Source organism: Petaurus breviceps, unplaced genomic scaffold (genome assembly GCF_028583685.1).
Source record: "Petaurus breviceps papuanus isolate PSGF00001 unplaced genomic scaffold, PetGlider_PUasm1.0 90760, whole genome shotgun sequence".
NCBI lineage: Eukaryota > Metazoa > Chordata > Mammalia > Diprotodontia > Petauridae > Petaurus > Petaurus breviceps.
The window spans coordinates 9,270,161-9,294,956 of record NW_027187338.1 but is presented as its reverse complement, the minus strand read 5'-3'; the positions used below and the strand labels follow the sequence as shown (position 1 = coordinate 9,294,956).

General features: G+C 43.0%; 3 protein-coding genes across 4 annotated transcripts in view; all 3 read right to left on the bottom strand.

Annotated features, from left to right (window-relative positions):
- The window catches only part of KPNA6 (karyopherin subunit alpha 6), a 387,231-nt gene that overhangs the window by 94,446 nt on the left and 267,989 nt on the right, over positions 1 to 24,796 (bottom strand). The window lies entirely within an intron of this gene.
- TMEM39B (transmembrane protein 39B) overlaps positions 1 to 24,796 on the bottom strand; it is a 319,933-nt gene that overhangs the window by 27,148 nt on the left and 267,989 nt on the right. The gene's annotated exons all lie outside the window — the stretch shown is intronic.
- Positions 3,282 to 23,611, bottom strand: KHDRBS1 (KH RNA binding domain containing, signal transduction associated 1). 2 transcript variants are annotated; one of them, XM_069068044.1, is made up of 10 exons: positions 23,047 to 23,611; positions 15,408 to 15,532; positions 13,799 to 13,915; positions 11,499 to 11,645; positions 9,647 to 9,780; positions 9,397 to 9,459; positions 8,284 to 8,485; positions 7,886 to 7,953; positions 7,521 to 7,579; positions 3,282 to 4,623 (listed from the first exon to the last, which is right to left on the bottom strand). In XM_069068044.1, exons 1-10 carry the CDS (start codon positions 23,447 to 23,449, stop codon positions 4,526 to 4,528), a joined length of 1,416 nt encoding a protein of 471 aa, XP_068924145.1. In that variant the 5' UTR covers positions 23,450 to 23,611; the 3' UTR covers positions 3,282 to 4,525. The 2 variants fall into 2 exon arrangements, with proteins under 2 accessions (XP_068924145.1, XP_068924146.1); XM_069068045.1 differs by lacking the exon at positions 9,397 to 9,459 and having other exon boundaries at positions 23,047 to 23,607.

Genomic DNA, 24,796 nt, shown 5'->3' with positions numbered 1-24,796 from the left:
GTCAGTCTTTTACAATATATCTACTATGTTATTGTTTTGCATTAGCCACACATGTACAACCTATGCTGAACTGCTTATCTTCCCAGTAAGGGCGGGTGACAAGGGAGGAAGGGAATGAATCTGGAATTCAGAGTTTTTAAAATTAAATATTCAAATGTATATATACTATTATTAATACTATTTTATATGTAATTGGGAAATAACATACAGGCACTGGGGCATAGAGATCCACTGGGAAAGTTGTAAGGGTTATGGGAAAAATATGGGAGAGAGCAGACTGGAGGAGGGGATATCCTGTGGGACTGCTATTTTGGGGCGGTGGGTAGGGGAAAAACAGGGAGAAAATTTGTAACTCAAAATCTGGCGGAAATGAGTGATGTAAATCAGAAGTTAATAAAGCATTTGAAAAAAATAAGAAAATTTAAAAAAGAAAAAAATTTTTTATGATTCATGTAAGTTTTCCCTTGCTTCTTGGAATCCTTCCTATCCATCATGTAGTGTCAGTTCTGTTTTAATACTTGTAACAAATGTGAATTTGTTCTAGATCACTCAATATATTAATAAATAAAGTATAACTTGAAAAAAAAAAGAAAATGGAGAGGCTGTGTTGCATAGTAGAAAGGGCACTGGGTTCAAATTAAGCTCTGTTCACTACCTGTGTTAAGTGTGGACAAGACAAAAAGGCTTCAGTTTCCTGATCTATAAAAAGAAAGGGATGAACCAGAAGACTTCTGAGAGCCACTCCAGATCTAGAATGGACAGGAACTAGAGGGGTCAGCAGTGAAGTCCTGTAGGAAGTGAACCTTGAAAAAAGCAGGGGATTGAGTCTAAGAGGCACATCTGAGGAAGGAAGGCAACCTAGGTATGGAGTACATTTTTTGCAAATGCACAAAAAGCCTGAGAAAGAAAGGGGAGTCAAAGCAAATTTGGAAAGGTAACTGGAGTCAGGCTTTAAATGTCAAGATGGAAGAGAACGTGTTTTAACCTAGAGGCACTAGGGAGCTGTAGAAGATTCTTGGGGAGGGGAATAACACACTGTCCCTTAGGAATATTATCTTGGCAGCTGTGTGGAGCATTCTGCCATAGGGCACCATCCATCCTGTGGGCTACCTTTCTTCTCTGACACTCTGAGCACTTCCCATAGGGGGCTCTGTATCCAGACAGAGAGACCATTCCTATTTTGAGTTTTTCCTATATTCCTCTCCTCAATGAAATTACAACTTTTTCTGGTCATCCTTCCAGATTAAGAAACCTCATCTATCCCTACTCACCAATTATAAGTACATTCACCAGAACAAAGGGGTATGAAATGAATCTTGATATGCATAAAAGGGTGGCATTCTTTGCCTGCCCCGATTATACATTCAAAGTAAATTTAGGCAGAAGCTGACATACAGATTCCACTGTGTGCGCATGCACACATCCCATTTTAAGTTCTAGATACAGGACCCCTTTCCCCAAAAGAAATTTAAATGGACCTACCCCATTTGGGCATCTAAGCAGCCATTTATTCTACTCCAGGAAATGCCACAAGTTTTCAAGTACCTGAAAATGGAGAAGACAGAGATTAGTCCTTTTGACAGGGAGCCTGACTCAAAAACAAGAGAGAAAGATCCTGCATGCAGTTTATACAATACAGGAGAGAAACATGCAATTTAGACTGAATTTTAAATAACATTTCACTGTGAATATAAATATTGGGGTCTATAGGGGGGGTTGGGGGGGGTGGGGGGATGTCATCCTTTTACATTTTAAAATAACTAAGCAGAAATCTTTGCTTTGGGGGCAGTAGCATAGTTGGTCTAATCTATAATCATTGTCATTTTTACACTATGTCATTTAATATGTCAGACTCTGTGCCCAGATGATGTTACAGTTCATTTGCAATGGGCAGGATTATTAAGAGTTATGGCTAATTTATACGGCAGCATAGGGTCTTTTACAACTACTTTTAAACAGGTTTTGCATATTTTTTAACATTGAAATTAACAGCTAAAGAATTGTTTATGCAAGTTGTCGTCACAGGTTATGTAAAAAGAGAAATATGTGCTATTAAAATCAGACATTTAGGTTACCTTTGTTTTTTTGCGATGCATGTTAGCTTTACACATCCTGATTCTCTTGCGATAATTTTCCTTTAAAAAGGGGGGTATAGAGTGATCTCTTTTCATCAAAACAAGACATAATGCCCTGAAAGCTGACTCCAAACCATGGTTGAAAATTCAGTTATTTACACTTTATCACAATCTATAAATACAATTTTTTTTTGTTGGTGTGTTTTTAAAAGAAAAAAAATACCCCATCATGCACTGCTGCAAGCAGGTTGCCACTTAATACCAGAACGGGTTTTTCACCCCCGAGCAGTTTGGGTGGCTCCCTGGGGTGGTAGAGAGGGGCACGTATTAAAAACCTTGAAGGTTGTGCCGAAAGAATACAACTGACCATCTGGGCACCAGTCAATTGTAACAGGTAAGAGACTCCTTGGAAGGACTTCAGAGACAGCTTGAAATGCCAGATCAAAGATAAAGCCATTATCTTTGTTCCCCAGGGGCTTGGGAGGAAGCCCCTCAGATTTCTTTTAATACCAGGGTTCTCTATGGACATCTCTAAAGGCAGTTTTAGGACAGAAAATTTCCAGTTTAGAGAATCAAATTTTATTTAGAACTAGAAGGGACTTTAGAAATTCATCTAGTTCACTCCTTCAGAGTTAGAAACTGAGGCCCCCACAAATGGAGAGTGACTTGCCCAAGGTCACACAGGTAGTGAGTGGTAGACCTGGGACTCCAACCCCGGTCCTCTGACTCCAAATTGAGTGCTTTCCACTGTCACCTACTGTCTCTTCAGTTCTCAGCTAAATACGTGAAACTTACATTCAGAGCTATAGCCCTCTGGGCCTCTGCTGAAAACTAGCCTCATGGTACCTGGTTTTAAGCCCTGAGAACTGTCCAGAGAAACAACTCCAAGTTTTCTTATTTGGCTGTTCCTCCCCCAAAATCAGTTCTCTCTGGCAAAACTGAAATCAAACTGCTGTTGGTAACTTCCAGGGGGTGAAAAAGCTTTGATTATCTTTTAAACTAAAACTTAACATCTCGAGATAGACTTTTTTGGTTTAAAAAAAAAACCCAAAAAACAAAAAAACAACAAAAACAAAAAACAGCCCACCCAACCATTTTAAAGAATGCTTTCAAATTTTAACAAGACCATTAACTTTAGAGTTAATTTAAGTTTATTTGAGAGAGAAAACTATTTTATTGTCCACAAAAAAATGACAATTCATCACATTTACTTTGATTAAAAAAGGACTAAACTTTATTGACAAACTGCTGTAGACATTTTGACATAAGTCTTAGCTACCTATTTAGGCAGACTTACACATGTAGCATTTAATCTTCAAGAACAAAATGGGAGGACAGTACAAATCCAATTAGGACTTTAGCTTATGTACAGAGTGGATTTTTTTTCCTTTTTTTTTTTCAGCTGCAGTGTCCCTTTTTATATAACGCTAGTGTTGAGACATACTTGAAAGAATGCATCATTCGGGTTGGCTCTGTGTTGTCATCTGGTTTAAAACACGTACTTTTTCAGCCCCCAGCATCCCAAGGAGTATTGGTGGTTTTGCAGAAAGCAAACCTCAACCATATGGAATATTTTGCTTTCTGATTTCAAACACTGGATTTATTAGATGCAGTTATTTAAATTTTTTTTCTTAGCTTAAAAAAGCTTTGCATCAAATTAAATTCAGTCTGTCAATCTCCCTCCCACCCAACCCATTTCAAAACCTACTCCCTAAGTATCTCTCAACACTGTATGTTTGGGGCTAGATTTCAAAACCCACATAAGAAAAAGTCAATTTTACAAACCTAATTTTTTTTGTTTTTTTTTTTAATCAATTAACTTAAAAAATACACCGACTATTTAATTCATGAGGATCTTTCATATTAAAAATTTAAACTTAAGATTCAACCGCCATATGCTTTTAAGGAAATGTATTTGACATCTGAGCTTACTTTTAAACGGTGGCACCTACTACCGTTAATATTATGATTTTAAGTCTTAAAAACAGCCCTGAATTTTGAAATGTAGCCTAGTTTGGGAATCTGCAACTACAACTTTACGGGTTGCCTCAAATCAAACCTAAGAGAACTTTAACAAAGCTTAACTTCAGAACCCTTAAGCAAGCAATGTCACTTTGGAAACTAACAGTTTTTTTTTTAACTCAACTTCTGTTTTTATTATAAAAGGTACAGTTGTGTTTATATTTAAACAACAAAGAAAGAAAAAGCATCTACACACTTTAAAAAATTAATTCGATATTCCTAAATCTATTTTAACTAATTTTAAAATACTACATACAGAAGCCAGAATGCAGGGTGAGGATGGAGGAAGGGAGAAGAAGAAGGGAATCACGAAGAAAAACATTTAGACAATTACTTGTCTGTTGTGGGTAAAGCAACAGGAATCCTGGGAGATACAAGAAATCAGTAACAACTTTGCTCATAACTGATAATTTTCCCTCATGTTTGTTTTAATAACGTCCATATGGGTGCTCTCTGTATGACCCCTTCACTGGCCTAGCTGGAGGGGCCTTCAAGGAGGGCCTCGTCCCATTCCAGTCGTCTTGACCTGTGGGAAGGAAAGCAAGAAGACCTTTTAAGCCACCTGGAAGGCAGCCTGCCATGCTTGGGTCGGGGGAAGCTTACCTCATCCTGCGAACTCTGTACTACTGTCAGTATTTTAGCTTCTCCCACTCTTTTCTCAATGTCTCCAAACAATTCCCTAAGGAATCGAGGCAAGTTCTCATGTTGGGACAGTTTCCAGAGACTGTGTGTGCCAGGTCCCATTCTTTACTGTCCTGGCTAGAAAACCACAGGATGCTTATAGGCCGCCACATAAGCACCCTCCTGTCCCCTGGCATTATCTTATCTTGCAAACAGGTACAGATATCAACAAATTCCAACAGTTACTTCAATTCTTTCTGAACTGGGCATGGGTGGAGGGGAGGGGATGGGGGAGAAGGCAAGGGAGCCATGGGCATATCCTAAAAGTATCTCCCACCAGAGAAGTCTGGAGCTAACACACAGCCATTAATCTGGGGAGGCATGGTGCTCAGTGGATCTTGGCAGGCAGCCTCACTAAGGTGCCTGATCTCTCTCTTTAAGGTTAGAAGATGGTAGCCTCTTTTTCTTCCAAGCCAGGCTGGATAGTGGGAATCCACCTGTCCTCATTCCTACCCCCTAACTATATTTCTTTTTAAAAAAATTTCTTTTTAATTTTTCCCCAATTACATATGAAAGTAATTTTTAACACTCAAGTTTTAAAAATTTGAGTTCTAAATTCTCTCCCTCCCTCTTTATCCCCCTCATTGAGAAGGCAAGCAACCTGATTATTAGGTTATACATGTGTAGTCATGCAAAAGATTTCCATATTAGCCTTTGACTATGTTTCATAAGGTCTCCCAGTCAGCAAGGATGGCACTGACTGCTGGGATGGAGAACGACCCATCTGGCAGACAAGTGTTTAGCTTCATATTCTGGTTGGTCATCAGCACCTTCCCTCAGGCAGGAGCCAAGAGACCTTACTGCACCAGAAACGAAGGTCAAATTGGTTTTATTCATGACAGAGGAAACTATAATGGGCAACCACAGGCACCTAAGGAGATCTCTGCTCCATGAAGTTTAAATCCCTGCTCATGTTCACATCCCTCAGCTAGCCAGTGTTCAAACACATCTCATTCTCACCACAGACAGAGAGATCTCTATAGGCCCTCTGAACAGTAACCACCACCACCAGCAGCAGCAACACAACACACCCTTCCAAACACCTTGGATGTGGCCTTCGAGGACCACAGCAAGACAACTGCTATTTCTAATTCTGTTTTTGTGAAAGCAGGGACCAAAGAAATGACAGAGGGTACTACCACAGACTTACTGTGGAATTATCACACAGGGATCACAACGGAACCGCCTGGCCTTCCCCAGCCTGGCATAGCCTGTTTAACTAAATAGAAATCCCTCTGTGCTGTTTCACCAATGGAGAGAAACACATGAGAGCACAAACACTGCCCTCCTAACTGCTGGGCCATCCCAGACACCCACCATTGCTGAGGGCAGTTGTCCAGCTTCATTTGGCTCTCAAATTGGTAAACGCAGGCAGATGTTCAACTTTTCCCATCATATCATGTTGCCAATCAGAGCAACTGACCCCAAAAGTTAAGAAGGGAAGAAGACACCATGAACCTCCTTTTAATGTTTGAGGAAGAAGAGCTACTTATTTCTAAGCTCCATGCTGAGGACTCCCTGAAATACCCTCACGTGGACCAAAAATACTTTCTTATATCTACCCTAGGATGGCCCTTTGCAAATACTTTCACAACAGAAACCACTACAGAGCACTCCCTCTAAAAGCACATTAGTTCTGAAACTTAATTGAGCAGTGAGGCCAATCTGGAAAAATGCCTATTCAGTCTATGATAGGATGGGCGGGGGGAGAGGGGGGTGCAGGGAACGGGGGAAGGAGGTGGGAGAAGGCAATGCTTTTTGCTGACTCAGAGATTTAAAAAAACCAGAAAGGAACAATCTTCCAGAGGGTTAGCAGCTTGCTACCATTATAGTAGAAAGAATGGCTCCCTAGGACCTCTGGTAGCCTTCAAATACCACAGCCTCCTGGAATGTTAGCTAGAAGGGACCGAAAACTAAGTTAGCTCAATATCAGTCACTTACTGGGGCCCAGTGGCAGGAAGCAATTTGCTCCAGGTCACACTTAGTGCAAGAAATAGGACCAGGATTCCAGGCTGGATTCTCTACTGAGTTTTTCTACCTTACTTTTTTTTAAAGCTGAAAAAAATGTAGAAACTTTCTCCTTTCATAGTACCAAGCTGTCCTCTTCTGTTCCAAAATTCTACAAAATACATACCCGTTCATTTAGTAGGCTGCCTCTTGGCAGGCTTCCCTTATTACAGCTGGGCTCCCTGAATTAGGGTTCTATTTTTTCTCGACTGTCTATTGATATGAAACAGATGAAAGGTCTTGCTACTTGAAACAATGGTATTCCCCATCTAGCTAGGACGGCATGGTTTTGGAAATCTAACCAATTCTGACCCCTAAGCCCTCTACCATACTGTTAGGTGTTGCCCTGTATGTGCTGTAGCTGATATCTACGGGAAGAGAATCTAAGAGAAAGCCAGCAGATAGCTAAGGAGCCTTTTAGTTTATCCATTACAAACATTCTGGCCAAGCCAAACTAAAGTAAGAAAGGACTTCTACAAAAGATATCAGGCGTACTTGCCAACTCCTTCAAATCCCAACAGACGGCCTCTTAATGGATTTTCTCTACTATGATCTGGATGGATAACCTAGTGCTTATGCTCTATCTAGCTTCCAGATTATGCTCAGGGCAGTCTGGTAGGTCCTCAATGCGTCTCCATGGAGGGTTAACCACCTGGCCTTTAATCTCTGAGGCCCAGCCAACAACGGCCAACACAGAGCAGATGTCATTCAGCCCCCACTCTATTCAGGACATACCATAAGCTTCATAAGAATCTTGTGCCTCTCCATGTCCATAGTCATAATACTCCGAATCCCTGTAAGATGAAGCCAAGCAATTAATAAGGCAATAAGGGAACACTGACACCTCAGATGCATTTCCCACAGAAACAAGGCAGAAACAGCTCTGAAGTTCTATCGAAGTAACTATTTCACAACCATAATAAGAAAATGAATGTTCTGGTCATTAAACCTAATGACTATGGATAGAAGGCACCACATGTACCTCTGTGGTGAGCAATGAGGAAATCAGGGTGGCTTTCAGTTTCGGCACTCAACAATGCTCCCAGTTCAAGTTTCTTTCCCTCTGAGCCTGAGAAGCTCTTGGAGAATTACTCACTTACCCTTGGCCCTGGCTATAATAGCCTTCGTATCCTTCATAACTTTGCTCGGCATAGGTATCATCATACCCCTACAAGAGACATAAAAATCTGAAGTCAGACTGGAGTCAGTAAGGCAAGGTGTTTATCCTAAGGGGAATGGATAAGCGTCATCCTACCCAGGATGGGAAAAAGCCCAAGGAGGAGAAATAGCAGCAGTGAAGACCAAGTGAGGACACCTGCCACTAGAGCTGGGCCGACTGCTGGCATCCCCAGGCTAACAACTGTCCCTGAGCGGCTCCAGGGTCTGCCCGCACGGTCCTTGCTCCCCAGCCCGAGCTGCGCTAGCTCTCCAGCATCTATGCCAACACTTAAGCGGCCCTCCACTTATCTGGGAGGGACACACTGTCCAAGTTTCTTACATAGTCTTCGTAAGTCTCTGGTGCTGGGGGTGGAGGAAGAGGTATTCTCTGGATGCCTGTGGCTCGGGCTCTTGGAGTAGGGGCTCCCCTTACTGCTGGAGGGGGAGGCACCCCCCGGGCCACACTGGCACCTCTAGTGATGGCCCCTCTCACTGGAGCACCACGGACCAGGGCTCCACGGGGAGGCCCAACACCACGGCCCCTGCAGAGAAGAGAGGAGAGTCAGTGCCCCAGAAAGAAGGTTATACACAAGCATCCAAAATACATTACTTGGCTAGATGATGGCCCAGTTAGAACAGGCTCCATTTCATAAAGTGTAACTTTAATGGGGCCTTTTACAAAAGAGGCCACCCTAGAGCTCAAGCTTGAGTTTGCCAGTCCCGTATTTGGCCTTCTGCCATTGCCCTGAAATCTGACAGCTTCATTGGACCGAAAGCCCATTATGATGAATGGCTTTTTATTTGAAGGAACATAGTGTAGACGTTTGCGCTCGAGGAAGGACCTGCATCAAAAGACCCCACAGACTGTTAGGCAAGTGTCCTAACCTGAGCACATCTGGACCGAGACTGAGGACAGACAAAAAGGCCTGCCACAAAGGCTGGGGCCTGTCAGAATTGCAGGGGCAACAGAGAACTTCAGATTCTTCCCACGAAGGTTCCTGTAGGATTAATGCCCGACCACCTGAATTTACCCCACCTACCAGGTCCCCAATACTGCTCTACAGAAACAGAACCTCAACATGGGAAGGATCTCAGAGATTACCTAGACTCATCTCCCACCCAGGACATTCAGGAAGCTCTCTAGAGCATCCCTGACAAGTGGCTGAATTGCCTCAACTGAAACACTCCCAGTAACAGGAAACTCATTTCCTCCTGAGGCAGTCCATTTCAGGATTGCAGAATCCTACTAAAAAGTTCTTCCTCACAATGAACTGAAGCCTGTCTCCCTGTGACATTCACACGCTAGCCCTATGTCTGCCCTCTGGAGCCACAAATGACAAGTCTGCTCCCTCTGACAGTGCTCACGTCCCCTCTAAAGCTTCTCTGTGCCTGAGTAAACATCCCCAGTGCCTCCAACCATTCCTCATATGACAATGGTTTCGAATCCCCTCACCATCCTGGTCGCCCTCCTCTGGACACACTCCAGCTTTTCAATGTCCCTCTTAAAATGTGGCACCTAGAACCGGACACAATACTCCAGATGTGAACACAATACTCCAGATGCCCCAGACACCCAAAGGGCAGCCTGAGGAGTGCCACAAAAAGACAAGTTTGGTGCTGGCAGGACACCCCTAGTTAGCAGCAGCAGAGCTCACCTCCCACTTAAGGCTTTTCTCCCTAGTATTTACCTTCTTAACAATTACCTGGGAACAGGTGGAGGTGGAGGAGCTGCTCCCCTTCCTCTTACTGGTACCCCACGCCCACGATTAGGCTCAGGAACACCATTCAGGTAAGATAATTCAAGAAACTGTTCCTGGCAGATATCATCCATCATATCCTAAAAAGAAAATGAAAGATATGACACATTGTGAACTACTGCTGGGAGATGTCCGAGGTCATAAGTCTTAGGAACCGGTAACATCTCTAAAATCCTACCTCAACACATATCTGTTACTGACACCAATTCCTTACCGAAGTAAAAAGGAATGCATTCTCTTTCCCCCAAAGAACCCACAAACCTCAATAAACTGGGAAAAGTACTAATTACTCTACCCTTCCCCTCCAACACTCCAAGATGAGTATCTAGCTAGAGAGCTGCAGAGGCCAGACTAGCCTAGAATTTAGAACTGTTTATTCCCAGATACAGTTAAGTGTTTCCAGAGGGAAAGATGCCCAAATGGCTCCCTCTTCTCCATGACAGAACTGGCCCTGAGCCAGAAAAGCATTAAATGCTATTTGCCAATCCAAACTCCAAGCTGTCTTTTCACACATTTCTCCTGAACAGAACCATTCATTCTTAGTGCTTCATGCATTTTTATACCTCCCAAGTGGATACTCCTTTAGGAATGTGAACAGAATATTCTAGTAACTGGGGGAAAAAAAAGGTATTTTTTTTTTTGGGAGGGTTAAGGGGACTGTCCCCACTCTCCACCCACCACACACAGGGGAATGAAGTCATCAGTGTCAGCCTGGGTGCTCAGATTCCTCCAGGTTGCCACTGTAACAAAAAGTGATCAAAATTCCTCTGCCAGGCAGATCTCTCCAAAGCCCAATTATATGGTAGGTTTCTTAATTTACCTCTGCTGAAAAAGGGGCTGGAGAAAACAGCAAGGGAATATGTACCTACTATCCACAGTTCTATCCAGCAACTGCAGCTGGATATACAGCTACCCCAAAATGTTTCAACAAATTATCTCATGCAAGCAACATAAAAAAATCTTGCTGGGGGAAAAATATCAATTTACATCTTCTGTTACTTTAAGCCGAACATTTCTTATTAAAATTACTAAGGAACACTGGGATAAACTAGCTGACAATATAGAGTGCTTTTAATTAAGGGTACAAATGGATTATGATTGTTGTTCTACCACACTAAAATCCTCCGGTTCATCACCCTTCCTTCTTCAACTTTCCTAAGTTTAATATTTTGTGGCTGAAAAGTCTAACAAACTTCCCTACCCTTTATTATACCTCTTAAGAACTAAAGTGGTCCTCTAGAGATCCACCCCCTGTCTTTAGGCAGGAAAGGTGCCATTATTCCCATTTCATAGGTGAAGTAACACTGGAGAGATTAAGAGATTTGTCTAAGAGAACACATCTTGTTAGTGGCAAAAAGAGAACCAGAACCTAAAGGAATTATTTTTTCAGCAGTAGTAGTAATACTATAAGCAGAACCCAGATATTTTGGGCTTACCCCTTGAATGGACTCCATTTTAAAGTCAATGGGTATATACCACTTGAAATTAGGCAGGTTTTACTGGACCTGCTACACCTTTCAATGGACTGCCAAAGGGCTACAGTGACACAGACTTATGTAACATCTGTAGTGTGGCAACAGTGACAAGCTTGGTTGAAATATGAGCCACTCTTTTCTACTACTACATCCTAGTGAAAGAGAAGGGATTTGGCCTGTCCTGGCACAGGCATCTCCCCCAGAGGAGCAGAGAGCTATACCTGAAGCCCTTTCTCTTTCAGCAGGGCTCTGTCTCAGGCCCTAGATATATTCCCTCAGCACTGTGGCAGGCACCACAACCCGTTGTATGGAGGAGGACTTACCGGCACAAGGAACTTCTTGACTTCTTCCATAGCATGAGCCATAAGGGCATAAGCCTCACAGGGGGGCCCAAAGACTTCAATGAACACATGTAGGTCCATATTTAAGTGGGCATACTTAGGGTCTCCTCCTTTTCGTAGCTCTTCCTCCTGAGGGGATGGAAAGAGTGGTGCATATGTGTATATACAGCATTTCTGTAACCTAAAAGTCATTCATGCTCAGGAAAACTACAGGTTGATGTTTCAAGGATCTGTAATTTCATCATTCCTTCCAACAAGACAGAACGGAATACTTTGTTTATTTAAATGTCCTCATGATCTGTTCTGGCCCGAAACAACTGATAGCACTCAAACCCAGGTGCTAAATCTCTCTGCTAATATAGTCTGACTATTCTCAAGGCATACAAAACTAGGTCCACACATGAAGCCTGTTTAACCTGGGAAAATATCCAAAAGTGTGAGTTCTGCTGGTATAGCCTTTAGGAACTTAGGGCGTCACCTCCCTACTATAAGACACTGGGAAAGAAGATGAAAAGGAAAGAAATATTCAGAGAAAAAACACCAACCACATAAACTAAAATCAACTTCCATGAATAATTTCACATAACATCTTATGCCCCAAAATAGAGCAGTTAAAGGAACTGAGCATTTATAGCTGGTAAGGTACCTCTAGAGATTACCCAGTCCAGTTATCATTTTGCAGACCAGCAAATTAAGGCCTGGTCAGGCAGAGGGGACAATCCTGCTCACCATCCCAAAGGCACTCAGTATTGGAAGCCAGATCTCCTGCTCCCAATTCACTGCTCACTGTACAATTCCACATTGGCCTCTAACAGTGACCATGGCACTGTCAAGTACTTTACCTTGTCACTAGTTATACTGGAGAGACATTAAGAAAAATACAATCTGGGGCGGCTAGGTGGTGCAGTGAATAGAGCATCGGCCCTGGAGTCAGGAGGACCCAAGTTCAAATCCAGCCTCAGACACTTAACACTTAACTAGTTGTGTGACTTTGTGCAAGTCACTTAACCCCAATTGCCCTCCAAAAAGCAAAAAGAAAAAAAAAAAGAAAAATCCAAGTTACAGCCTTTGCAAGGAAAAAGAGCATCTGTTGTAATTCTAGATGAGAACTAACCGCTCCTAGTTCTGCTCCTGGAGATTTATAAATTATGGGGTTTGAGCTATTTTATGTTTGGTTTTCTTCCTTTCTTTTTAAGGGGATGAAGTACTAACAGAATTCTGCACTGGACGGACTCTTGAAGATCCTCTGGGACAACATCCCCATTGTACGGAAGAAGGAACTGAGGCTCATTGAGAAGAGTCCTGCCCAAGATCACAGAGTTAAAAAAGGGCTGTGAATCCAACTCAAGTCTGATGACTCCAAATCTCCTCTTCTTTCTATTGTACCATTATGCCTTCTCCAGTATTAAGAAGTTACACTTGGGATAAATTAAAAGAAACATGGGAAGATACATCTTATGTGATGCAGAGTTAAATGAGCAGAACCAGGAGAACAATTTATACAATGACTAACTATATATCATTGTTAAGAAAAACAACCTTTGAATAAATTAAAAACTCAAATCAATGCAATGACCTAAACAATCCCAACTCCAGAGGACCAAGGACACAAAATATGTCTGAAACTTCTTGAAAAGAGGCACAAAATGTCATGCCAAATATGTGGATCTATTCTGCAGGAAGGTGATAACTTAGGGCTTAGGTTTCCCCCCCCTTTTGGGAGGGGAGAAGAAAGAGGAGAATTGAGAGGGAACTTGCTGTCTGTCAAGTTCAAAATAACAAAAACAAAAAGAAATATTCGAATTAACAAAGGAAAGAAGTCCACAAGAGAACAAAATTCCAAATCCTTAGAAATGAAGAGATTCATTTCTTTAAGACATGCATCACACACAGTGTGATGCCACCATGACCATATTCTCAATGATTTTTAAGCACACACAAGAAAAATAAATAAAAGCACTGACTAGGCTACTCTGCTAGCTAGCTCCTACTTTTTTGATTTTCAAGAAAGAGGTGACATTTCTCTTATTTCACAGCCTCCCTTGTGTTTTAACCTAAGCAAGTTTTGGTGCTTCTGAGCTGCTGCTGAGAAACACTCTGCCATGTCCAAGTCCTAGCTGCCAATAAATGTGTAAACTTAGTCTACAAGAGCTTGTCCCCAACCCCTGAAGACATCACATTGCACAGGAGACCTCACTATATTTACTCCCAAAGACACAAGTTTCCAAGCTGGAATTGGAAATAATCTGCAGCCTTTTTTTCAGTCTACTGCCCTTATTTACCTTTGCTTTATCTCTCATGGAACCTTTTCCCAATACTGATATTTTGGCCCCAGTTTCCTCTTGCAGTCTTTTGATCGTGTTCCCTTGAGGTCCTAGGATCTTCCCCACGAAATTAAACTGACAGGAAATGAAAGAACAATTAGATGCAATTGCTTACTGTGTGAATTAAATTTTTCACATGTCCTCAGAATAAGACAGATATCTGTGTCCAACAGTAACAGAGATTCAATTCAATCCTGTCTTATTTTTATGTTTCAAGGATATCCATAAAAATGGGAAAAGGATCCACATGTACAAAAATATTTACAGCAGCTCTTTCTGTGGTGGCCAAGAAGTGGAAATTGAGGGGATGTCCATCAACTGGGTAATGGCTGAACAAGTTGTGATATATGAATGTAATGGAGTATTATTTTTTCATAAGAAATGATGAGCAGGTGGACTTCAGAAAAACCTGGAAAGACTTACATGAACTGATGCTGAGTGAAGTGAGCAGAACCAGGAGAACATTGTAAAGAGTAACAGCAACACTGTACAATGACTAACTTTGATAGACTTAGCTCTTCTCAGCAATGTAAGGATCTAAGACAACTCCATAAAGACTCATGATGGAAAATGCTATCCACATCCAGAGAAAGAACTTTGGAGTCTTGAATACCAATGTTTCTTCTTTTTTTGTGGTTCCTCCCATTAGTCCTAATTCTTCTTTATAATGACTAATGTGATAATAGGCTTAATATGAATGTATATGCATAGCCTATTATCAGATTGCATGCAGTCTTGGGGAGGGGAGGGAGAAAATTTAGAACTCAAAATCTCATGGAAGTGAATGTGAAAAACTGTAATTTAAAAAAATTCAATGGGACACCATTTGCTACAGCACAGCTGCCTTTCCTACAATCTTCTTCCATTCTATGGGGTAGAGGGGCGCCTCTGGCCACCAGGCGTCTAAAGCCACTTTGCCTTGCCCCATGGCACATTTGTCACTGGGTCCCTGTAATCAGTGATTTTCCCAGCGCTTTCATTCCCCTAACATAGTTTTTGAGAACTTAGGGTCACTTCCATGTCACAATGAAGTGTCAGATTAGAATTTCAATAGGGCATTCTATTTAAAGCTATACATTTGATGGAATTAGTGGCTGATAAAAGAATTATACTCAATTATAAACCATTACCCTGTTTAAAAAACTGCAATGTATTCTGCACAAACATGCTTTTGGTGGAAAATAAACTAAAGCATTTCTGAAAGGTCCTTTTCAGAAGAGTTAACCTGATTTTGCCATGGATTCAGAATAAAGTAATGTTTAGCTTATTTAAGCCTTAAAACTAATTTAGCCTTAACATAGGCAAGTCTTTTGATTGTGAATAGTTCTAGTTCTTCAGTGTTAGTTTATTTTTACAGTTGGAACTCAAAGACAAAAAAAGAAATAATTCCCTAGTAACAAATATAAACATGACACCAGCTCCGTTCTTCACTATCTCAGAAATGTAGTACCAAATAATCTAAGTTTTAATAAAACTACCTTAAATGCTGAAGCAAGCTTCTTTAGTATCATGGAACAATCCCCCCAAATAATTACCCATTAGTGACTGGGTGACCCCTCTCCCTTACCTTGGGATACTGTTTTACTGGTATCAGGACGCGTTCCTTCAGTTTCATGTTCCTGTGAGAAAATAAATCCAGGTAGTTCTCCTCATCATCTTTCTTTGATTCACCCTTCTGAATCTTCTCGATTTCTAAACAGAATAAACAGTCATTTTATTTTTGAAAGGAAAATTCCTTCAGTCTCTTCAGAGCTATGACCTTGAATACTGTGTGAAGAGAATCAAGGAGATGTAAACAACGTGCTCTCAGAAAGAATCTTGTTGAAAGCATTTACACCAACAGCTCAATCAGAAGCAGAGATAGTCCTGCTGGGTATCCTCCCTAGCAGATAAAAGTCTCCAAAGAGATTTCCCAAGAGACACTGATACTCCAAAAAAGAGAGAAAAGAATTCTGTATTTGGTGTCAGTGTCAGAATTCACATGTGGTTGATATGATTAGAAACAAATCAATTCTCTAAATACAAACTTTCTGCTTCTCAATGACTCAATCCTTTAACCATCTGGGGAGGTTAATTAAGTTTAAAATTTCCAATGAGACTAAACAGACTGAAATCTGTTCTCCATAAGACTGTTTAGTACCATCCTCTCTACCCTACAAAGGCAACCCCCTGTTGTCATTCAATACAAACTAAATGCCCAGAAGAAAGCTTCTCAAAATATTTTGGTTGAATTGGTTAAGGTGGTTATGTTAGACCTCATCAAAAGGGCTTTTTGCACCAAGCTGCCAGTTATTATTTAAGAGTAACAGCTTAAAATAGCAAAATGGTTAAGGACAGCCCAAGAGGCATTCTCAATTTCTTCATTTACTCACTCAGGGGCCCAGCAGCATCCCCTGTTAGCACAGGACCTCCCACCGAGGGAACACTCTGCTTTATCTATATAAGGACTGCTTTAAGCAATCTCTATGTTACTGACAACAGGCAGAGTTTGAGTTCCACCCCTCCCACCCCCCACCCCCAGCATGGCATGACCCAAAGTTAGAGATATCAACCCGTGGAAAGGGTCTCCAAGCACTCATAAAAACCCCAGGTTTGAATAAAACCCCCACCAAAATATTCTTATTACATTTCTTTCTGTATTAAGTGCCAAGTTTCCCATCACCACTTATAAATCCCTGCACTTAGTTTTATAATTACCATTTAGTCAAGTCAAAACCAATTGTGAACAGAAGTGCAATTCTATTCAGTGACCAGGAAGGGCAAACTTAATTCTACTCCAAGTTTCTGATCTTTTCCCAAGAACATACCTTTATGAGGCATCAGTATTTGACTTCAAGGCTCCTATTTATACCAAAGCAGCATCTCCAAAAACTTTATAGTAAGTCAAATGTGCTTAATTGTTCCTGGACAAATATATTCTCTACTACTAATCACACTGGACCTTTTCTTCCATTAACACAGATTAAGATACAGAGTCATTCAAACTCAAATCATCTACAGTAGAGTACCTCTACAGAGACCTGTTCCTTACTTTTCAGATGAAATTACTCTGCATTTGGGGTGGCCAGGTGGCGCAGTGAGTAAGAGTGCCGGCCCCAGAGGTGGGAGGACCCGGATTGGTTCCGGTCTCAGATACTTAATACCCACCCACACACACAAAACCTGGCTGTGTAACCTTGAGCAAGTTACTTAACCCCAATTGCTTGAAAAAAAAATTACTCTGCATTTAACTTCTTTTGTAATTACTAGATGCTCACTGGTAGCTTATCCACCAGGCTCCCTTCTCTCATTCACTACCATTTAAAAAAGCTGGTTCCCATGTGTCATTTGTTCCCCACTCCCATTCTCCCATCACATACTGTACAAACTTCCTGTTTAGAAACCCCATTAAAAGCTGATACCCCAAGCTTCAGGAACTGTAGGAGGCCCTTCTTGTCTTCACTATAACTGTAGCCTTAAGTATACAGAATGTATAAACTTGTAGGAATGCAAATTATCTCACTACACGCCCTTTTCCTCTGTTGTTTTTTGGTTCTTTCACAGCTCATCAGCATACCTACCAAAAGTCTCATGTAGGGGCAATGACAAAAAGGGGGCAAAACTTCCAACCAAGAGCTTTTAGGCTGGTTGGATTATAGGGTTTGAACCTAGGAAGGCTAGGGTTATATTCGATTTCATTCACCTTTCTAATTCATCCCAATACCAAAAAAAAGGAGTCCTACTATATTCTGCATCAGTATACTTTAGAGTTATCATAACTAGTTTTGGTTTCTAATTTTTCGAAAGGTTGTGGAGAAATAGGAGAGGTTTCAGAGAAGTGAAACAATGATTAAAATGATGGAAAATAGATCTCAAAGGATAGCAAGGTTAAGCAACTAGAGCTGTTTAATCTACAGAACAGAAAATTAAAAGATCTGCCTGATATTTTAACCTATATTAAGGGTTTTTAATGAAAAGTATATTCATCTATTGTTCTCTAGATATGGAAGAGCAAATGAAAAATCTGAATTTGACAGCAGTGTTTTGTTTTTGCTTTTTTTTGGAGGGAGCAAAGTAGGGCAATTGGGGTTAAGTGACTTGCCCAAGGTCACACTGCTAATTTTGTGTTAAGTGTCTGAGGCCAGATTTGAACTCAGGTCCTCCTGACTCCAGGGCCGGTGCTCTATTCACTGCATCACCTAGCCACCCCCAGAAAGAAGTGATTGATGGGATTATCGATCCACTGGGTTTTCTGGAAGGAAGAGAGTTAATCTAATTGGGTAGTTTAAGCCTTCCCTTGATTTCTCCAGCTGAATCTAGGATCCTCTTCCTGACAGATTTTTTTCAAGAAGGAATAGGTTATAGCAGTGTGACATAAATACCTAAGGAAAGAACTAGCCAGCTGCAACTGAGAAGGACTTTCCCCTAGGCAAATGTGCTTTATATATTGTCTTCTGAAGTAATCTCTGACTTTGCTGTCATAGACCAAAGGAAATTCAGTAGAGGCATAAACTGAGAGGCAACTTATCCTTTCCTAGAGTAAAATAGTATGTATGAGGAAATCTACGTTGTTACCACAAGAAACCCAAGAATGAATTACTGAGAAAATGCCTCACTTTGCAAAATTGGAAATATTGTATATGTTGTCAGACAATTGATTCAATGAATAGTTTTGCTTTCCAGACTTTCCCCCTTTCTGTTACATGGGATGGCTTTATTTGAAGGGGAGGGATATACTCAGAAGTGTAGGTGGTAATAAAGTGATGCTATGGATAAAAAATAAGAAAAAATGCATTACTCCACTGAAATTGTACCTCTTGACCACAGAATCAGAGCACAGCCCTTGGAACATGGCTTTCTCACACCTACTATCACCTGAGCCTAGGATGCTCTGCCCTACCTTCTCTATCTATCCAATTCTTCAAACTCAAGCCCTACTTATAGTTAAATGTTTTCTGATTACCCCCAATCTTAATTAAAGTATTCTCTCCCTCTTCAGAATGACTACTACACAATTAACTTCCAGGAAAATTCTCTCATAAAAGTTCATGTCACTGGCTCTGTCCAACACAATATTTTCCAAGAATGCCTTCCTTACAACTCTTCTGTTGACAAGAATTAGCCTGGCAAAGTGGACAGAGAGCATGTCATGTCTCTAGGTCAGGAAGACCCCTGGGTTCAAGTCCTATCTGACACACACTGGTTGGATAACCCAGGGCAAGTCACTTAACTCCCCCAAGCAACTAAAACTATATATAAGTTGCAGAAGCAGGAACTGGACATCATTAGTAAAGGGAGCTCTTTATAACAATGAAATCACAGATCCTCAAAGACAAGCCAAAACTTCTTCTATTGCTATTTTGAACTGTTGATTACAACTTCTGCTGTTTAACTTTCCATATTTGTTATGCCTCCTTTCTTCTACTTGACAAGCTTCTTAAAGAAAGCATACAGCAGTTGATATTCCCCATAGCTCCTAGTATGTTACCACACACAGTGGAGACTTATTATTGATTTGAATTTCTTGTACTCAAAGATAACAAGGTCAGCTTTCTCACTAGCTTGGTAGTAAAGTCAGAAAGTTAGTACTTTCAAGTCAAGATAAAATAGAATATGAATAAGAATGTCTTGCTTATACTGGAATGTAAATGGCAAAATAGCAGCTTGAGAATCATAGGCAGTCATACAAAGTAACAGGCCCAGAACTCAAAAGTAGGCTGCAAACCAATTAAAAAGTAGTAATTTTAAATGAAAATTTAAACATATACCCAACTCTGCCTCCCACCCTTATTAACATCCTACTTTAGTCTGCTGAGGCTTGTCATATTTGTTAAGATATAAGCAAAGGATGAAAGAAAAGTGCTTAAAAGTAGGAGAGGTTAAAAATATATGCAATGCCTCACACACTTATCTCCAGAGCTGGCTTAATTCTGTAATTAATAGTATTTCTTTAATCTAAGGGACCAGGTCAATAACAGATCCATCATGTTATTCTCTGATAATAGCACCCAGGGACCTTTGGCAAAAGACTGGCTTTCAAAATATTAAATGAAAAAGGTTATGGTGGACTACAAACACCTCTTAACTCCCTTAGAATCCATTTCCAATCTACCATTCAGGGACTTATCCAATTCTTTCTTCCTAATTAATATTTTAAATCTGTATTACTTCTTTTGACAAGTGCTATTATGCAAATGTAATACCATACCATGCCTTATTTTACTGATCCTAAAATGGCCCCTTTTAATCTTCAAGGGACTATCTCACTTTTTTCTCTATTTTACAATTTGGTTAACAAGTCTGTTTACCTTTTCTATATCCTTCATGGTACAGTCTGTGCCCATATCCCTCTCAAGCCAGGACTCTTCACATTAAGAGTCTCTTATTTATAAAGTTCTTTTAATCCATTGTCACTGTCCTTCTCTAGACATTTTTCTAGTAGTTACATCTTACTTGAAGTTCAGTGCCCAGAACTGCATACTTCCAAGTGTGCACACAAGCCATTATTTTCTAAAGGGTCAGGAAAGGTTTTTTGTTGTTCTCATTTTTGTTTCAAGTGATTTCCTTATGAAACTCAGTATTTTGTAACTCTTTTCACTGTTAAGGTGCACACACGAAACACTCCAGTCCTAGATTCTCTTCTTAGGTCACCGTCAAGAGGTTACAGTTCATCTCGTAAACAGAATATGAATTATGTTTTTCCTTAATGTGTTCTTATACAAGTATATTTACACACACACACACACACACACACACACACATTGTAGCTTGCTCATTTGCCACTATTTTGCCCATCCATACAGCCTTAAGTGTGCTTCCTGTGGTTTATTTTATATTTGAAATTCTGAATGAACCTTTACAATTCATTCATAAATATTTTAAAAAGTATCCCAACTCAGAACTGGAATATAGCTTTCAAAAATATCCACTTATCCTTACCATTATCCAACAATGTTATTTCTCTAATCCAGTCTCTCATCAGGAGTTCTTAAGGTGGGGTGCATGCAATTGCTTCTTAAAAATAGTTTGAGAACTGTATTTCAATATAATTGGCTTCTTTTGTACACTTTCAGTATTTTGCTTTATGCATTTAAAAGCATTATTCTAAAGAGTACATAGGCTTCACAAGACTGCCCAAGGGTCCATGATATGAAAAAGGTTAAGAATCTAGGCTCTAATTATACTTTACCAGCTCAGTAAAATTAACTAATGGAAAACCCAAAGCTTAACAAATGAAAAGGTTTTCCTAAAGTTTCTCTTGGAAGGAAGCAAAAGGTAAACCATAAAGGGATGAGGGAACCTCAGTTGTTTGAGGATTAATACAATCAGGTGGTTACTCTAAGAAATTTTTCATTTAAAACTCATGTTACATAGATTTACCTATTGGGAAGTTGGTTATAAAAAAGTACAATATAGGCCATTTTTGATGCATTTTATATAGATCTGTTTTTAGATACTTTTGGAAATTTAAATTTCCAGACTATTCAGCAGTTGAAGAGAGGTGCTAGTAGAAACTACCAAGTTGTTAAAATGCAAATGGCACTCAATGTCAATAAAGACTAATTATTAGATCCATCTTTCAGAAAAGTCAATGCTTTTTGAAAATGGGCCACATATTTAAGCATCACTTTCAGTAATTTTCAAAAAATATTTACATATCAAAAGAGAAGGTACTTAATGAAAAGCAATGCAAGTCACTTTGGTGCCACCGCACTAAGCCAATCTGACACTTAAGTGTCACTTAACACAGTAAACCTCAATCTAAAAAGTTAACACCCCTTTCTCATACAGGTTTCCAAAAGAACTGAATTACACCACACAACCCAGAAAGCTGTGGGCAACACTAAACACATTAGATCTAAAAACGTTTCTCGTTACATCAAATGAGATGTAAACTTGACTGATTTGGATGCCGACAATCACTGGTTTCAGTTTTGGTTTTTAAAGTCGGGACCCCTTTCAAGATAGAGAACAAAGAAAGGCAAATCACTTCTTTTCCAAGTCTCCTTTTGATGCTTAAGGTTGCCAAATAAACTAACGTTCCCAGCCCCGAAGGTTCAGGAATTTAATGTACTCAATAAATCTATTTATCTTAAGAAACGCTTATTAAAAGAATACCGCAACTAGAAGCTAATACAAAGCAGATGGGCTATGGTGATAGGGAGAAATCAGAGCTACCAGGTGATTGGACGGTGATGGGGAAAGGAGAGTGTTTAGTATATACTGAACAAAGACTGGCATTTCCATTCTCTAGTCAGTTTTCCAACCAGGACAAAACACACAACGACAACACGCTCTTTCGGCGAGACGCAGGGAAGCAACTTCTCTCCATCCCGGTTCCTATAGGATAAAGGAATAGAGAACGCCTAGCACCCTTCCCCCGCCCTTCCTATCCCCCAGGGGCTGTCGCCGTCCCCAGATTCTCGAGGGGAGAACAAGTTGATCCCACGGGTGGGGGCAGGGGGATGAGCCCAAAGAGGCAGCCTCCAGCTTCTCAACCCACCGGAGCGGCAGCAGAGCCCCGGTGGTTCCAGGCGCAGCGCCCCCCCCCCCCCCCCCCCCCCCCCCCCCCCCCCCCCCCGTCCGGCCCCGCCTCCTGCCCCTCCCACTTCACACCACCTCGTTCCCTCCGGCCTGGGCCCACACGCCGCAGGCGCCCGCATACCCGCGGCCCGGCCGTCCAGCCTCTGGCGGCCAGGCGAATCCAGGTTCCTTCCCAGGCGCCAGCCGTCCGCCACTCAAGTCAAAAACCATCGAGTTGGGGCTTTCTTGGCGCTGGGCACCGGGTACGGCTGCAGACCCTCAGAGGAGCACAATGGCAAGACCCCGAGCTCTGAAAAGACCTCCTTAACCCTGCCCCTCACTTTAGTGACGGGGAAACCAAGGTCTCGCATCTTGTGCACCACCCCCTTGTTTAAGAGATAGGGAAATTGAGACTCGGAAGAGTCCTGGGCATCTCATTTACCCCCTCCCCCTCGATTTTACAGAAGAAGAAACTGAGGCCCTAGCTTCCCTTTTCAGCCCCATGACCTAACAGTGACATTTCCCCAGTGCCACCCCTCCTTCTGGGGATGGGGGCGCGAGGTCTCCAAGAACGGCGCCGCAGGTCTCTCCGAGGCGGTGACCACCCGGGCCCCTTCCGTTACAACCACAGGGAGCGCACACGTCCTTTCCCTGCTTGGGCCCGGGCCCCCTCCCGGGCTCACCGCCACAGGGGACCAGCTCACCTGCGGCCAGCAGTTGCATGGCGTGGGTGAAAGACGGGTCGAGGGAGTCCTTCTCGGCCATGAGCTCGGGCAGGTACTTGTTCTCGGGCTCCATCTTGGCGGCGGCCGTGGCGGAGGGCGGCAGCAGCGGGGTCGGGGCCGGCGCCGGGCCGCCCCCGCCCACTTCGGGGCCCCCGCCAGTGGCCGAGGGCGGCAGCAGCGGCGGCGGCTGCGTGGCCGGCGCGGCCCGAGAGCCTCCGCCGCCGCCCCGAGGGCCTCCACCGCCGCCCCGGGGCCGGTGAGAAGGCAGCGGCTGCCGGGACGGCGCCTGGCGCGGCGGCGGGTGGGCGCCTGAGGGATCCACGGCGCCGCCGCGGCCCAGGGGCCGGCACAGCCGCGCGACGGGGTCGTCCCGGCGCTGCATGAATGCGGAGCGGGCGGGAGGGCAGCTGAGGGACGGAGCGCGGCAGCGGTGGAGGCCCGCGCAACGGCGGCGGTTGGCGGAGGCGGGAGAGAGGGCGCGGAGACGACCGGAGCAGACCAGAGAGACCCAGCGAGAGAGTGAGAGAGATCACCGGAAGTGAGCGGCTGCGCACGCGCGGCCCGCCACCGGCGCCGCCCTGCTCCCAGAGCCGAGAACAAAGTCCCCGACTCTGCCACGGCGCCTGCGCGCCGCCTTCGGCGCGCACCTAGTTGCGTCCCCGCCCCTCACGTCGACGGCCTCCACCGATGAGCCGGCGGAGGAGCACAAGCAGAGCCAGCCTAAGCCAGTACGCACGCGCTAGCCCTCCCTCGCCCTCTGTAACACGTGACCAGATTGTAGCGCGGACACGTGTCTCCACCCCCTGCGGGCGGGCAGCGGGCTGGGGCGGGGGCTGTGGAATGTCTTTGTCTGAAGGCTGCCCCGCGGGCTCTGGGAGAACTCGCTTTCCCTCTGCTTGGAGCCCCGCCCCTTTCTAACAGTCCCTGGGTGGGGAAGGGACTTTGGAAGATAGGTGCCTAAAGAAGAGGGGGATTAAGGCCCTGCGGGGGGAGGGCGGGAGATTAAGGGAGGAAACTGTGGGGCTTTGGAGCGAAGGCAGGGACGGAGAACAGAAAGAGGCTTTGGGAGAAGGTGAGCGGGATGTAGCTGCCCCCGCCCCCCACATCCTAGCCTTCGCCAGCTGGCAGGAGACCTGGCTGGCTGCTTTCTCAGGCTCAGCGAGGCGAGTAAATAAACGTCTAAAAGCAACCCTTGTCCTCAAGGAGCCCACAGTCTAACCAGGGAGACCCCGCACAAACAGCTGTGGACGAAGGGCATTTGCACGGGACAGATCACTAACACAAGGGAAGGGGTTCCTGGCAGAAAGTGAGGTTTTAGATGAGAAGCCAGGAGACTGATGTGAGCGGGGACAAACTCTTCACCCCAACTCCTGCACAAACCCTGAAGGAAAGGGGCTTTCCCAGAGGTGATGGTGAAGCTAGGGGCATCACTGGGATTGCTTTTCCTACTACATCTGCCTCAAATTACAGGTAACCCCCCAGAACCATCACTCTAGCTTTAACCCAGCCCACCTATTGAGCAGCCTCAGGAAGGAAAGCTGTAGTCGTCCTCTTGCTGGATCTCATCGACATTTCAGTATTTGGGGAGTGACGGCACGAAGTGGAGGGCGAAAGCAAATACTATTCAAAGCATCTATTATGTGTGCGTTCAATTAAACAGATATTAAGAGGCCTGAATTTGGAATTAGTAAACCTAGTCTTGAACCTGACTTTGCCATTAAGAATTTAG